This window comes from Vipera ursinii, assembly GCF_947247035.1.
Source record: "Vipera ursinii genome assembly, chromosome: Z".
NCBI lineage: Eukaryota > Metazoa > Chordata > Lepidosauria > Squamata > Viperidae > Vipera > Vipera ursinii.
The window spans coordinates 29335512-29350264 of record NC_139517.1 but is presented as its reverse complement, the minus strand read 5'-3'; the positions used below and the strand labels follow the sequence as shown (position 1 = coordinate 29350264).

General features: G+C 38.6%; 1 protein-coding gene across 1 annotated transcript; it reads left to right on the top strand.

Moving 5' to 3' along the window:
* Nucleotides 1–1750: 1750 nt before the first annotated feature.
* Nucleotides 1751–14534, top strand: CFAP97D1 (CFAP97 domain containing 1; the record flags this gene model as incomplete). The annotated part of the gene is made up of 5 exons (XM_083377565.1): nt 1751–1871; nt 4796–4866; nt 6964–7082; nt 13606–13729; nt 14406–14534. 5 exons carry the CDS (start codon nt 1751–1753, stop codon nt 14532–14534), a joined length of 564 nt encoding a protein of 187 aa, XP_083233691.1.
* Nucleotides 14535–14753: the final 219 nt, after the last annotated feature.

Sequence of the window (14753 nt, the reverse complement as noted above, 5' to 3'; positions counted from 1 at the left end):
GCCAATCACTCATTCTCAGCCATGGGAAGGAAGCAGTAGTGAACTACTTCCAAAAACTGCTAGTTAGAAACCTAGAGGGATGTGTCCAGGTAGTCACCAGGAATCAAATTTGGCTTGAATGTAAGAAAGCGGGAAGAACTGGGGACTCTGGACGCGCTATCTTGAGTGTTTTGAGCTTCACATGACATTCTTTGCTGAGAAGCAAAGAACCTCAAGGATTTGGGTTTTTTCCTATCTGAGCTGTCTAGGTCTCCATCTCTCTCTGAAGACTACTCATCCAAGAAGAGTTAACTGAAAAAGGACTCAAACTTGCCCTTCTTCCTCTATCATGCAATATACCCAGTACAAATGTTTTTAAATATTTGTTCAAGGTTAGCAAACTGAACCTTAAATTAGGGATCCTTGCCCTTTGGGGTCAGTGGACCCAATAATCATTTTTATAAAATAGCCAGCATGGTTGGCACAGTGACTTAGAAATCTTCCATTTACCAGATGAACATATTTTCAAACAACAGACACAAACTATTTTGCCTATTGTCTTTAATTCCAGGATAAAGGTTGAGACTGTTGATTTGCAGCACACAGCTTCCTTGCATATTTATTCATTTAACTGAAAAATCTTACCAAAAAAAAAGGATCTGCTGGGGCATGGAGCATAATGTGACTAAAACACAAAGGATGAATATTCATGTTCATCTTACCTTAGAAATGGGTTCCCATTTTTCTTTTCCACCTGACCTTAACCACTTCTATTTTTTTATGATCTCCTTATTAGTAGGAGATCCACTTGCTTCCTCCCATTGATTCTACTCTCTGCATAAAATTATCCTTTTTCCTCTGGTACCTTTATTAATAAGAGAAATCTTTCCATTGTGACATCATCATTCTATCCATCATCCCATATTCTGTGTTGAACTGACTTGGGAGTCGGTCCAGGTTCAAGTTCATCTTCACTTGTGAAAACTTACTACAGCCAATCACCTTCTTTCTCACCTGTTCCCCACCCAGCATTACTATTGTGAGGGTGAAATACAGAAAGCATACCATGTGTGCCATCTAAAGAAGTTTATATCATTCTCAGAAACTTTAAAATGTCTGAATATCAACTTTCAGAATTCCCCCACCAGCAGAATTCTGAGAATTGATGTTCAGACATCATAAAGTTTTTGAGGATGAGCAACACTGATCTAAAGCTCTTGGAGGAGACGCAAGATTGACATCTCACAGACGCTTCTGCTTTTTTCCTTAGGTAGGTCACTGGTGAGGCATGGATGCATAACTCAGCTAACTTCCCAAATTTCAGTTTTGTTTCTTGAATGTTTATATCTTGAGGCAATTTTCCTTGGTTTTAATTGCCACTTGTGTTTAATCAGTTTCAGCCTAAGCCTCAGAATTGATAGAAAGGCTCTTTTTTGTTTTATTGTCTGGGGATTCCCTGGCAGGTCAGGGATGGATGGAGTTGGTGTGTAGCATGGAAGACAAAGGGTGGTATAGAATTTTTCTTCCCACAGAGGTTAAGCCGAAGCTTTGCTTCTGAGCAATAAGCCACAGTAATTGGGAGATGATCTGAATACAACCCAGGACAGGGAGCTTGTGACACAATGCTGTCTTCTTGTGGCATTTCAGAGTCCGTGATGTCACACTGGGCATCTATGGCAACTTTGGCCAAAGGGGAGGGGTGATGCAGAAACCAAGCCCAGAGTTTTGCCTTTTTGTTTGGGATCTGAGAAGAGAGAGCAGCTGTGCAAAGATGAGCAGCTTAGAAGCCGTCACATTCCCCGTGGTCGTTGCCAATTCCAGGCAGAGAGTCAACTTGGGAAGGAATAAATCCCGCACAGGAGAATTCACTTTTCGAGGCAAAATAGAATTGGGTAGGTTTCTTCCAAACCTTCTTTTGCTTAGGGTTAAAATCTATAGAAAAGAGTGAGGCACACTTATTTCAAAGTCAGCCTTATGGCTTTCTGTTTGGGGCTGTATTCAACACAAACAATCATAGATTGTCCGTCAGCCTTTCACAGCCCAACTGGCATGATTGAGAAATGGGCGGAAGGGGTTACAAACAATAAGCGAGAGCTTGTTAGAAAGTGCACTGAACGAAAGGCTGAAGAAAATGACCCAAGTAACAGTGTCTGTGCTTGTTTTGAATCAGAATGTGTGTCTACTTTAAAGCAAATCAAGGGCCACATTCTGAAAGCAGATGGGTTTTGTAATGTATTGGGCTTGCTTGTTAACACCGCATGGTAATGGCTGGCAGGCTGCTGGAGCAGGGAGCTAGCTAACGGCTCCCAGCTTCTCAGACAGCCCGTCTCCAGCGCTGCTATTGGTTGCCCCTAGGCAGCAATAGGTTGCTTCAAACCTATTGGCCGCCGCCTAGGGGCCAGGGTATAAATTGCTGCATCTGCAGCCCTGTTCTCTAGTTCAGATCCTGCAAGCAATAAACCATGATCTTGCTGAACTCACTCGCCTGGTCTTCATTCCTGCGCAAGGAACCCAGTACACAACAGGTTTGAAACCATGGAGAGGGTGGAGCTTTTAAGGGGTGAAATGCGAAGCGGTTTTGATCCTGTTCATTCTAAGTAAGCCACAGGGGCCATTGTTGGGCAACTGCACAATCCTTGTGCCATCTTTCTTTTTCCCTGTTTCACCCATTTTTATGATGTCTTTTACTGTGGTTCAGCTCCTGGGACTTACTTCAAAGGGTAAGCAGTTGCCCAGAAGTGATTGCCTAACCCAGCCTATTTTATTTTAGCTTAGTATGATCTGCAAATTGTTTGCCCACTCTTTAGTGTCTTATACGAACTATGCTTCTTTAAGTTGTTTGACAGAATTTAGAACTTAATCAGGTAGAAGACTTACTAAAAGTATAACAGACCAAGAAAAAAGCAGAGGCCAAAAAGTATGTATAATCTAAAACTAAATGACATGATAGAAAGGCAATGTATGTGGGAGGCAATACTGTAAGTTTTTCTACAAAATGAAGAAAAGCTAACCTACTCTTGCCACGTATTCATCAACATCGACTTTGTTCTAATAATTGCAAAAACCTTCATCCATCCCCTGATTATTTCCTATGCTTCCCCAAGTGGTTACTCCCCTTTGCAGTTGCTTCTCTCCCCCATTATTACAGTTCCATCACCTCCTGATAGCTGCTCACAAGCATGGCTGTCCTACTGTGATTAGCTTTTATTTGTACTTAGACTTGAGGACTATATTTCTACTGTTCAAAGGGGCTTGCAAAGCACAAAATTAAAATATCAGAAAGCATTAAAGAACTATATTTTAAAATCACTGTACCAGTCCAAAACCACACAAAAACAATCACATTAAACTCTATGCAAAGAGCAGCTGGAGCAAATGGAGCTTTTAGGCATCTAAACAATTGTTGGATATTCAACAATTGTTGAATGTATAGTAAGATATTCCATATCCACAACCTACCTTTTTCTGTTTCCTATAATTCTCAAAGGATTACTGTTCAATTAAGCATAATTTTCAAAAATAATAAGACTGCCCATTCCATTTAGACCAACTGTGTTAATATCCACACATCTCGTCAAAGATAGAACAAAACAAGCTGTATATGAAGGGTTTTGAATAAATCACTACTGATAGTCCTTGACTTAGAACCACAATGGGAAACATAATTTCTGTTGCTACGCTGTTTTAGGGGAGTTATATCTGATTTTACAACCTTTTTTGCCATGACTGACTGCAGTTGTTAAATGAATCATGCAGTTATTGAGCAAAACTGGCTTCCCCCATTTTCTTTGCTTGTCAGAAGCTGGCTGGGAAGGTTGCAAATGGCGACCACACGATGCCAGGACACAGTAACCATTGTAAATACATGCCAGGTGTCAAGTGCCCAAACTTTAACCATATGGCCATGGGGATTCTGTGATAGTCATAATTGTAAGGACTGGTCATAAGTCACATTTTTCAAAATTAGCTATATGAATGGTTGTAAGTCAAGGACTACTTGTATTGCCTATCTTTCTATTGGCTGGGTTTCCTAATAATTCATTGCTTAGTGTTCTGTTGGATTCTTTCATATAGTTCTTGCATGTGTTAATCATAGTTAGCTTGCAAGGGTCATACTCATTATGTTTCCACACTATATGGAATCATACAGAATAATAATAGCTTAACTGTATTTTAATTTGGGGATGGTGGCTCAGTGGGTTAGGATGCTGAGCTTGTCGATCAGATGGTCGGCAGTTTGGCGGGTCAAATCCTGAGTGCTGTATAACAGTGAGGGCCTGTTACTCGTCCCAGCTTCTGCCAACCTAGCAGTTCGAAAGCACCACTACTACGTTCTCTGTGCCTTTGGCATCTAGTCATGCCGGCCACATGACCACGCGCTGGCTCTTCAGCTTTGAAATGGAGATGAGCACCAGCCCCTAGAGTTGGAAACAACTAGCACGCATGTGCGGGGGAACCTTTACCTTTTATTTTAATTTGTATGTTGTTTGAACACACTTAAGATTTGCTTTGACGTGCCAACCTAAAACATTTGGTTAACTGACAAAACCATAATTAAGTTAGCCATGAGGTTACATGATATGGTAAGCCTTTCTCTGATATCACAGAAATGTAGAATGAATGAATGAATGAATCAGATTGTAGTATAGCTAAGAGGTACTTGCCCACAATTAGGCCATAATTCAAGATTCTGTTATTGTAGCCTACCTTAATGATGTGCAGCTCTAGTCTTCCACTGGCGTTGATTTTCTGGTCTGGTCTACCTAGTAGGACTGCCAATGTATCTTCACCCAAATCTTTTATCTGCTTTCTCCAGCCAGGAGCAAGGTAGATAATAGTTCTCCAGATACACAGACTCATCATTATTTCAAGGTCTCTAGGATACAGGTAAGGGAACCTCCTTTTGTTATGATAAGACTGATAATCCTACCTATTTCTCTATGGGAAGGCCTGTAAATAGTTCACAATTTCAAAACTCAGAAAAATAACAGCCCAAACAATAAATCCATTGTTTAAATACAGAAAGCCTCCATTTCAAACTAATAGAGATGGCCACTGCTCTTATCTGAAACTCTAAAAAGATGTGATGTTTCCCAAGGTTACTAGGTATTGTGATTTACTTATAAAACCACGGATAACAAATCATAACCAAGATACAAGACAGATCATCTTCATCTAGTGCTGGGTCAGGATTCAAAATTTTCCATCCCAGTTTGTTCTATTGAGAAGTAAACCAGATTCCAAGATCTTGACAATATTGGAGACACCTCCAGCTTTTCTCAAGATACAATTATTTCTGGATCTTTTATTACAGAAGCAATATCAGATGTATTCATTCTAAAAATAAATCATCCCCTTAAAAAAGTATTGTTCAGAACTGTGATTTAAAAATAGGAACTTTTTTCTTTTTAATAAGCTACTGAAAGAGCTTATTATTTAGATTTATGCTCTCTTGGTAAGGCTAATCAAATGCTCACTTTTGCTCAGAATTTAAAATGTCCCAAGATTGTGGAGCAAGGTAGGACAGAGAATCCAAATGATCCTCAGAAAAGAAGCAATGTAATTAAGATATTAAATTGGGAGGGGGGGAAATCTCTTCAGATTTTTTTCCCTTTCTAGAATTTTAGAAAACATTATTTCCAATGTTAGCAGAATGATTGCCCAAAGTTCTAAATGAAATTATTACATGTAGGAAGTGTGAGGGAAGAAAAGATAGCAACATCCACAGTCATAGAGAAGGAAAAATTGTACAAGAGTTTTCTGAAAGCTCTACACTTCTATCATTACTTATCTCTGACCATATTGGTGAAAGCTGATGACGTTTTCAGTCTTCTGAGAACATCACATGACATTCCCTTGGCCTAACTCAAGGGACTCATGTAATTTTCTTTCTCTTCTTAGTTATGATTAAATCTGTAGTAGCCCTCCCAAGTGGTTGCCCTCCAGATGTGTTTGAAAGCTGCCAACAACCAGAAAGCTGTTATGAATATTCATAACTGGATTCCATCAGATTGGGGAAGACAAAGCTATATGATTTTGGGGTTAATAGGTTTGAGGGAGACCTGGGACTCTACATATTTCCACTCATCATTGGAAAATTGAATTGTAATAATTCATGTTGATATAATATTTGTGTAATATCATAGAAAAGCGATGGAAGTGAAACAAATTAAAAATGTCAGTCGCATTGTATTATAATACATTAGCTTTTTTCTTTTTCATGTTTCATAGTGGCTGCTTTTTCCCATGTTGCCCTTTCATTTTCTCTGGATTCATTGTTTTTTCTTTATTTTTTAGCATATATTTTAATTTTTGGTATATAGATTTTTGAAGTTTAAATGAATAAAATGAATTATTTTTGTTCTTGTTATTACTTGCAACATTACTTGTATTGTTTCAGAAATCAAAGTAACCAGTTGGTACCATAAAACTATTAATCAGTCTGTCTGTCTGTCCAACCATCCATCTGTCCATCTGGTACAAATCCAGAGGATCATTAGGTGGCAGCAAGGAATTAGTGTTTTTGTAGTAGGTAGCTGCTGTCTAGAAAACACCTGATTGTTTGCAGATTGGATATAATGAGAGAGAAAGCTGTAATTCTTTTTGCAGCAAAAATGGCAATAGAGTATTGGATAGAGGGGAATATTAATTAAAAGCATTTAAGGACAGAGGAAAATTAACATTCACTTCTTAATACCAAGGTCCCAGTTAAATTGGGGAAAGAGGTTAAGAAGTTTGCACTTCATTTTCAAAAATTAGCCCCAATCTTCATTGTCACTGAGGGAAATACAGAAAGCTGCAACCTTTGCTATGTACTTGTTGGGGGAAAGAATCCTAGGTTTGATCTTTCCATCAAGCTAAATAAAAATGTTTGGGGGAAAAAGGTGTAAAAAAAGTTGGCCTAGGGCTAGGAACATGGGATGAAGTCGACAAGAGAAACAAAACACAAACATGGTTTCAACCAGCTGACCTCTCTTTCCACAGGATGCCCAGCGGAGGATTGGGCAGCTTGAACAAGAAAATAAATCCCTGTCTAAACGTCTAGCTAATATATATCATGGTTCAGGTATGGTTGATTGCTGGAACGAGTATCAACAAAAGAGGTGAGCAGGGGTGACCTAGCAATGTTTTAATGCAGCATTTAAGATACCTATCAAGCAGGGCTCATATTCTGGCATAAGGTTATGTTGGAAAGCAGTTCTCCTGGGTGTCTGAAGAACATAGGGGCACCTGGGAGAGGAGGGGTGTCAAAAAAGTCAAGAGGGCAGCTGCACCTACACGATTGAAGCCCTACCCCTTTTTAATAGCATGATGACAAATGCAAAAACAAAACAAAAAAGATGTGGTTCCGATTAAACAATTGCAGTTTCCATCTTGGCCATTCCTTCACATTGACCCCAGCATGCTGAGGCTGGACACCTTTCACATTTCATGGGTTGGGGAAAGAGCTGTAGTAACAGGGCACTAAGAGACAGCCTATGGCACCATGCCAAACAATTTCATTACAGCAGTATTTCTCAACCTTGGCAACTTTAAGATAAGTGGACTTCAGCTTCCAGAATTCTCTAGCTGACATGGCCTGAGGAATTCTGGGAGCTGAAGTCTGTCATCTTAAAAGTTATCTAAGTTGAAAAATACTGCATTACAGGGATTAGACAAATTAGTTTGGCTTTTTAATTGGATTATGCTACAATATTCATATGTTCTTCCTAAAAATGAAAGAACTATTTTGGGCTGCTAATTTTCATCCATCAAAATTCACCAGTAGAAGGAAGCCTTTTGGTCACTTCCATAGAAGATCAGCACCAAACTAGTCTGATAATGCTGTGTTTCCTCTTTAATCATACAACATTGCTCTTATCTTACCCTCTGTCCAAGACTGAAGCACTCTTATACTGATCCTTTCTGAATTGCAAAACACGCTTTTTCTGCTTAATTTGACACAGTCATGATGTGTAGATTTTATTCCACTTCCCCACTGCACATTTCACAGGCAAGTGTTTGGGTGACCAGGCCTGCTCAAGCAATCATTGCTAAATCCCAGCAGAAATGCTTCTATTGTAGGAGAGCACATGGCAAATACATGTTGACAGTGATGATGATGATGATATCCATTCAGTAGATTATATGGGCCAAGTCTCCATGTTTTGCACTATTTAAGTTTTTCTATGCTCTAGCTGGTGTCAAGCTTTGATGGTGTCCACCATTGTGTTCTTTGACAGCCTGGTTTCTTTTTACCACTAACTCTTCCACTAACTCTGTTGTTTAGTTCTGGAACAATTCCACTCCTGCTGTTTTAGCACCAGACACTTTTCATCTTATAGACTTACATTTGTGATCCTGATGGGGGGAAAGTGTTTGGGTATAATCACAATTTTAAAAAAGTAATTATGGGATTTGCCAACAATATCACACTGGAAACCAAAGTTGGGGAACACTCAACAATGGCAAAATTACGAGTTTATACATCCAAAGGTTTATCTAAATTTATGCAACAATGGCTACTCTACATATTAGTGCCACATAATAAGGCGAATTTACATACTTAGTGAACTGTTTTTAAGGGAAGAAACTGGGAGGTTAAGATAGAAACCAAAAACAATATTAAATGGTTATAAATATTTTGATGTTGTGTGCAACATGAGAAAATTTAGAACTCAATACTCTCTTAACTCATACTTAAAATTATTTTTAATTTGATTATTAATTTTTCTTTTTTCCTTTCCCTTATTTATATTTATAATGACAAAAGTGGTGATATCAATATAAATACTAATGTCTAGAGTATTATAATTATTTCTTAAAATGTATAGTAATGAATTTATACCATCAACTAATTATTTAATGAAATGCATTTTTAAAATTTATGATAATTTTCAGATTTCTTATTCACCAATAAAATTCACCATCTTCCATCCACTATGTACTTTTTTACTTCTTTTTTCTTTTCATGTAGAAAGAAACGAGAAACATTTCTCATTAAATGTTTTAAAATAAATTTCTTTTTAAAAAAAGAACAAGAAATGGGTCAGGGATCTATTCAACATTTCATTGCTTGAGTTGATATTCTGTTTCATCCAGGTAGTCCTCATTTAATGATGGTAATTGGGACTGGAATTCCGTCACTTAAGCAATGCAGTTTTAAACTACAATGTCACATGACTGCATTACTTAACAGCACTTTCTGTTGCCATTGTTAAGCAAATACTGGGAATCACTAAGGGTGGTGTCACATGATCACTATTTGCTACCTTCTACAGCTTCCTGTAGAAGCTGACTGCTTGTTGGAAGCTGGCAATGAAGGTTGCAAATATTGATCCCATGATTGTTCTGTGATACCATGCTTGTGAGCTGGTTACACTAAGTACTAAGATCATAAACACAGGACCACAGGAATGCTGCAACAGTCACAAATACAAGTAACAGTCATAAATACCCATCATTCAGCACCATTGTAAGTTGAAATGTTACTGAGTCGTTGTTAAGTAAGAACTGTTCAGAAGGGACAGGACACACTGCAGCACCAAACCACTAAGAAAAGCAGAAGAAAAACAGCTCTTTGACATCTTTCTCCATAATGGCTGTCCCCAAAACTTTGTATTCCAACACACAGCACCCAAACCATCACACACCACACAGCTGATTGTCACGCAAAAATGAATCCTATCCTACACAAAAGGGGTGTCAGAAATGACAGCCAGAATTCTCCAACCCCTAGGAATAGTGATAGCCCACAAACCGAGAGCCACACTCCACTAGGAATTATCTAGAACCAAAGACAAGACACTGAAGGATGAAAGATGCAGTGCCATCTACAAAATCAACTGTAATGATTGCAACCACTTCTCCGTGGGACTAACATCACGTCAGTTTAAGAACGACATGATCCCAAATCCCTAATCATTACCCACATTGACACCAGTTCAATTGGAGCAACACCAGTTCAACTGGAACAACACTAAAATCATCGGCCATGCTACCACCCGCCATACTCGCGAGTTCACCGAAGCCTGGCACTCCACAAGCAATTCCATCAACAGACATATTGATCTACAACCAGCATATGAACCCCTCATAATTGAAATCAAACAGCCAACCCTCAAACCCCTCTCCTCCCCCCCAACAGTTCACTTTTCAACGACCGTGACCTGACATAATCTGTCACAAGACCATTACCAGCCTCCCTCTGCTGACTCACTCCTGACCCAGTGATAATTCAAACCCTCCAAGGACCCTGACCTGAAGTACCTCCCCATCACAAGCCTCTCTCTGATGACTCACATCTGGCCTGTCACAATACCATCGCTTGACACTCGCACACCTGAAGCCCTTGTATAAGTAGGACACTGACACAGACACCCACTCAACACCACTGAAGATGTTACCTCGCCTGGTAACAAAATGTTCAGAAACTAACCTTCAACTCACAGAACAAACCTTCACTCTCATCCTACACCCGAGCTACAGATATTAGCCACTATTGTAAGTGAAAACTACCTATATGTTGTCGTCAGCAATATTTAAAAAAAATAAGAAAGAAAAAGAATCAAATGAAAAATTTAAAATATAAAAGAAAAATCAGCAAAAATGTAGGGAATGCTTGTTCCTTTCTTTGCTCAAAGGGTAAGAAAATATGCTACCTAAGCAAAACCATCCTCCTTCATTTTAGCAGAGGATGTCTCTAAATCAGGGATCCCCAAATTCTTCAGCTCAACACCTTCACAAAATTTCAAAGTGTTTATCAATCCACATTATATGAAAATGTTTTAATACATACTACTCTAGCTGACTGTGCAACAAACCATAATAATAATCAAAGAAGAAGAAAGCCACACAGTGACTCACCCAAATGGAAGATTTGGCTGGAAAATGAGATCAGCAAACTGAGATCACAGACAAGCAAGGTAGAACAGATGAATGAAAAGAAGCCGAAGAACAAAGAAAAGCAAAGATCTTATCAAGAAATATCACCTAGAAACGAAGGATCAAGGAAGCACTGGAAATAATAAAGCAGCAAATAATACCTATAGCTAAGAATATTAACAGATAAAAACTCAAATTGCAAATTACAGTATAGGCAGAGTCTCCAATTTCAATTCAGCTAGAAAGGTTTTTACCAATCTATCAATGGAGAGACTCCCGTGAATCAGTCAACCTCTGACAAGGAAGGAACAATGCTGTTTTGGACACAGATTATGAGATAATTCATAGAAATACAACATGAACACAGCTGTTTAGAGGAAGTGGATAAGAATAAAAAGGTGAAATGAAAAAAATTATAATGATAGCATAAATGTTGGAGAAAAGAGCAAGAAAGATCAGGAATTTGTCAGCACCTAGTGAATATGAACTGCATGGATTTTGGTTGAAACATTTGATCACTCATTGCCAAGCAGTTTAACAACATACAAGGAAGTGAAATTGAAGAATGGCTAACATCTGGCAAAACCTACCTGAAAATGAAAGAACCAGCAAAGGAACAGCACCAGGCAACTATAGATTGATCAGCTGCTTATCAACAGCCTTCAAATTGCGAACAGGTGTGGTACAGCCCAATAACATCTAGTTGAAAACAAGTTCCTTCCACCTGAGCAGAAAATAAATATCAGAAGAACAAAAGATTGACTCCTAATTGACAATTTTTGGAAAACTGTAACAGAAAGATCAACTTGAATGTAGCATGTAGACTCCCTGGATCAAGTGCCTAGAAATGACAAGATTCAGTAGAAACATCAGAGAAAAAGATCATTGGCCCAATGGAAGACATGGTTATTGGTTAATGGTGATAGATTGGAGGAGGTTAATATCAAGACATAAATCTTTCAAGGAAACTCACTACTACTGTTTTTTGTTGCACTGATTCCTCTGTCAACAATACTGAACAAGTCAGGCTATCGCTATCAAACATCAAAAATATCTGCCAGGCTATCCCACCTTCTAAAAATGGATGATCACAAGCTGTATGGAAAAAATACCACCTGAAACAGAATAATTGATGAACAATGTCCAAATATACAGTCAAGATATTGCAGTGGGGTTTGAATTGGACATACTCAACATTAACGGGGAAAATAGTGAAAACTGAAGGAATCAAGATGTCTTATGGAAATAATATCAAGAGTCTGGATGAAGATGATCACTACAAATACTAGTGCATCTTTCAAGTTAACATTAAGCACACTGAGGTCAAGAAAAAAGTTAGACATGAATACATCAAGAGAGTGAAAAAAATCTTAGTCCAAATTCAGTGAAGGAAACACCATCTAGGCAATTGACAACTGAGCAATTCAAGTCATTAGATACACAGTTGGAATAGTGGACCAGACTCAGAAGTAAAAGTCCAAGATAGGAAGGCCAGAAAAATGACAATGAATCCTACCCTTCATCCTTGCAGTGATGTTGACAGACTCTACTTACCAAGTAAAGTTGCAGCATTAGATCTTTGAAGAAAAAGGGCTTTGGAAGAATATCTGAAGGACAGTGAAGAAGTTGCACCGACACTAGTTTATCAGGTAGCTTTACTGACTACTGGAGAGACCAAACTGGCCTACAAGAAAGGCCAAATGAACAATAAGAAAGAAACATAGGAAGACAAAGTATTACATGGCCAGTAACAGGCAAAGCAAATAATACCAAGAGCTCACAATGGCAGGAAAATTGAAGAAAGAGACACATAGACTAATCCTGGCTGCACAAGAGCAAGCCTTAACAAATGCATATAAAACCAGAACTGAGAGACAGTGACAGACAACAAGTGCTACCTCTGTAAAAAAAACTAAAGAAACAGGGAACCACTTGGTTAGCTGCTGCCAGAAGATCACATAGACTGACTACAGGCAACGGCGTGACAAAGTAGCAACAATAGTGGAAGAAACACCATTCACCTACAAGCAAGAACTGGTGAGACCATAAAATTGAGAAAGTAATAGAAAACTAAGAAGCAAAATTGCTCTGTGATTTCAGAATCCAAATAGACACCTGCCACAAAACACCCCAGAGTTAACAATTGTAAATAAGAAAGACAACGATAATGAATATGACAGTAGCTGAAGACAGCAGAGTAAAAGAGACGGAACTGGAGAAAATAGCAAAGTCAGAAACCTGGAAAAAGAAATAGAATGATGGCAAAAGAAAACCAAGGTGGTATCAATAGTAATAGGCACCTTGGATACAATCCCAAAACAGCTGGCACACCACTTGAACCATTAGCATTGAAAAAATCATTATTGATCAATTGCAAAAAGCAGCTTTACTCAGAACAGCTTACAGCCTACAACATCATCTTTAAAACCATCAAACATCAACATCCTTTGTCTTAATATCTGGCTTACTGTGCAATGAACCATATATTTATATTTATTAAATTTATATACCGCCCTTCTCCCGAAGGACTCAGGGCAGTGTACAGGGCAATAAATATTAAAAAACAAAGTGCAAAAGTTAAAAAACAATTACGGTAAATATTATGCCCGATATATACAATAATTAAAACCATGTTAAAAACCCCAGCCCCAAACTATATCATAATAGATAGTCTCCTTAAACCTTGGGTACCAATGTTAACCACTTTGGAGAACTACAGTGTTAACCCTCACATCTTACCTGAGCTTTTTTGGGGTTTTGCAGTGTGTTCCGACAGAAGCAGAATATAGAACTTGTAAGGATTACTCTGGAGAACCAGGCAATTCTTAAAAGACTCCGAGATAGAAAGGCAACTTACGACAGGAAGCAATACGAAAAGGATTGGCAGGCAAGTGCATCCTTCCCCAGGGTTTCAAAGGTTCAGCCTTCCATGTTTCACCAGTAGAGCAATTTAAGAATCTGAAGGCCCTTATTAGTGTAATAGCAGCCTTCTCAAACTTGGTATCCTTTATACCAGCGTTTTCCAACCTTAGGAACTTGAAGATGCGTGGACTTCAACTCCCAGAATTCCCCAGCCAGCTATGCTGGCTGGGGAATTCTGGGAGTTGAAGTCCACGCATCTTCAAGTTCCTAAGGTTGGAAAACGCTGCTTTATACAATATATCAGTGTTTCTTAATATTGGCAAATTTAAAAGGTGTGGACTTCAGCTACCAGGATTCTGAGAACTTAAGTCCATACATCTTAAAGTTGCCAAAGTTGAGGAACTCTATATGAATCACACATCAATTCCCATCATCCCCAACCATCTGGAGGATGCCATGTTACAAACTACAGAGATCTAAGAATATTCTCAAGAGAAACAATGGAAGGCAGCAATATAGCAAGCTTAATACATAAAACTTGAAACAAGTTTTTAAAAAGGGCAAAATATAGTTGTTTTTTTTTAAATCTCTGTGCCACTGTACTTACCCAGTTTGCTTCTTCCACCCACCCCAGTCTGAACAGTAACAACATAGAGATAAAAGACAGACTGTAACCTCATGCTGTGATCTCTGTTTGGCAGCTGAACCAATTTATTTCTGGTTCATCTGAGGAGGTCTTTGAAACTGAAGTAAAACTAATCTTTTCTTTGAAATATTGTGGCTTTATAGAACTTGTGGGCAATCTGTTTCTCAATTTGCAAGACTATTAGCTTCACCTCACTCACCCTCTAACCTCTGGACAAGAAGAGTAAGCAGGTCCTACCTAGCAGGTCTTTCTAGGGGGAAGCGTGACTTTGCAGAACCGCATCACAAGTACAGGTTGTTTTGCAACTATTCCAGACAAATGCCCACAACTAATATTAGGAGATCAGGGCAGTGATTCAGTGACTCCTTTGCTCTTAAGATTCTGAAACTGGCTGAAATGTGCT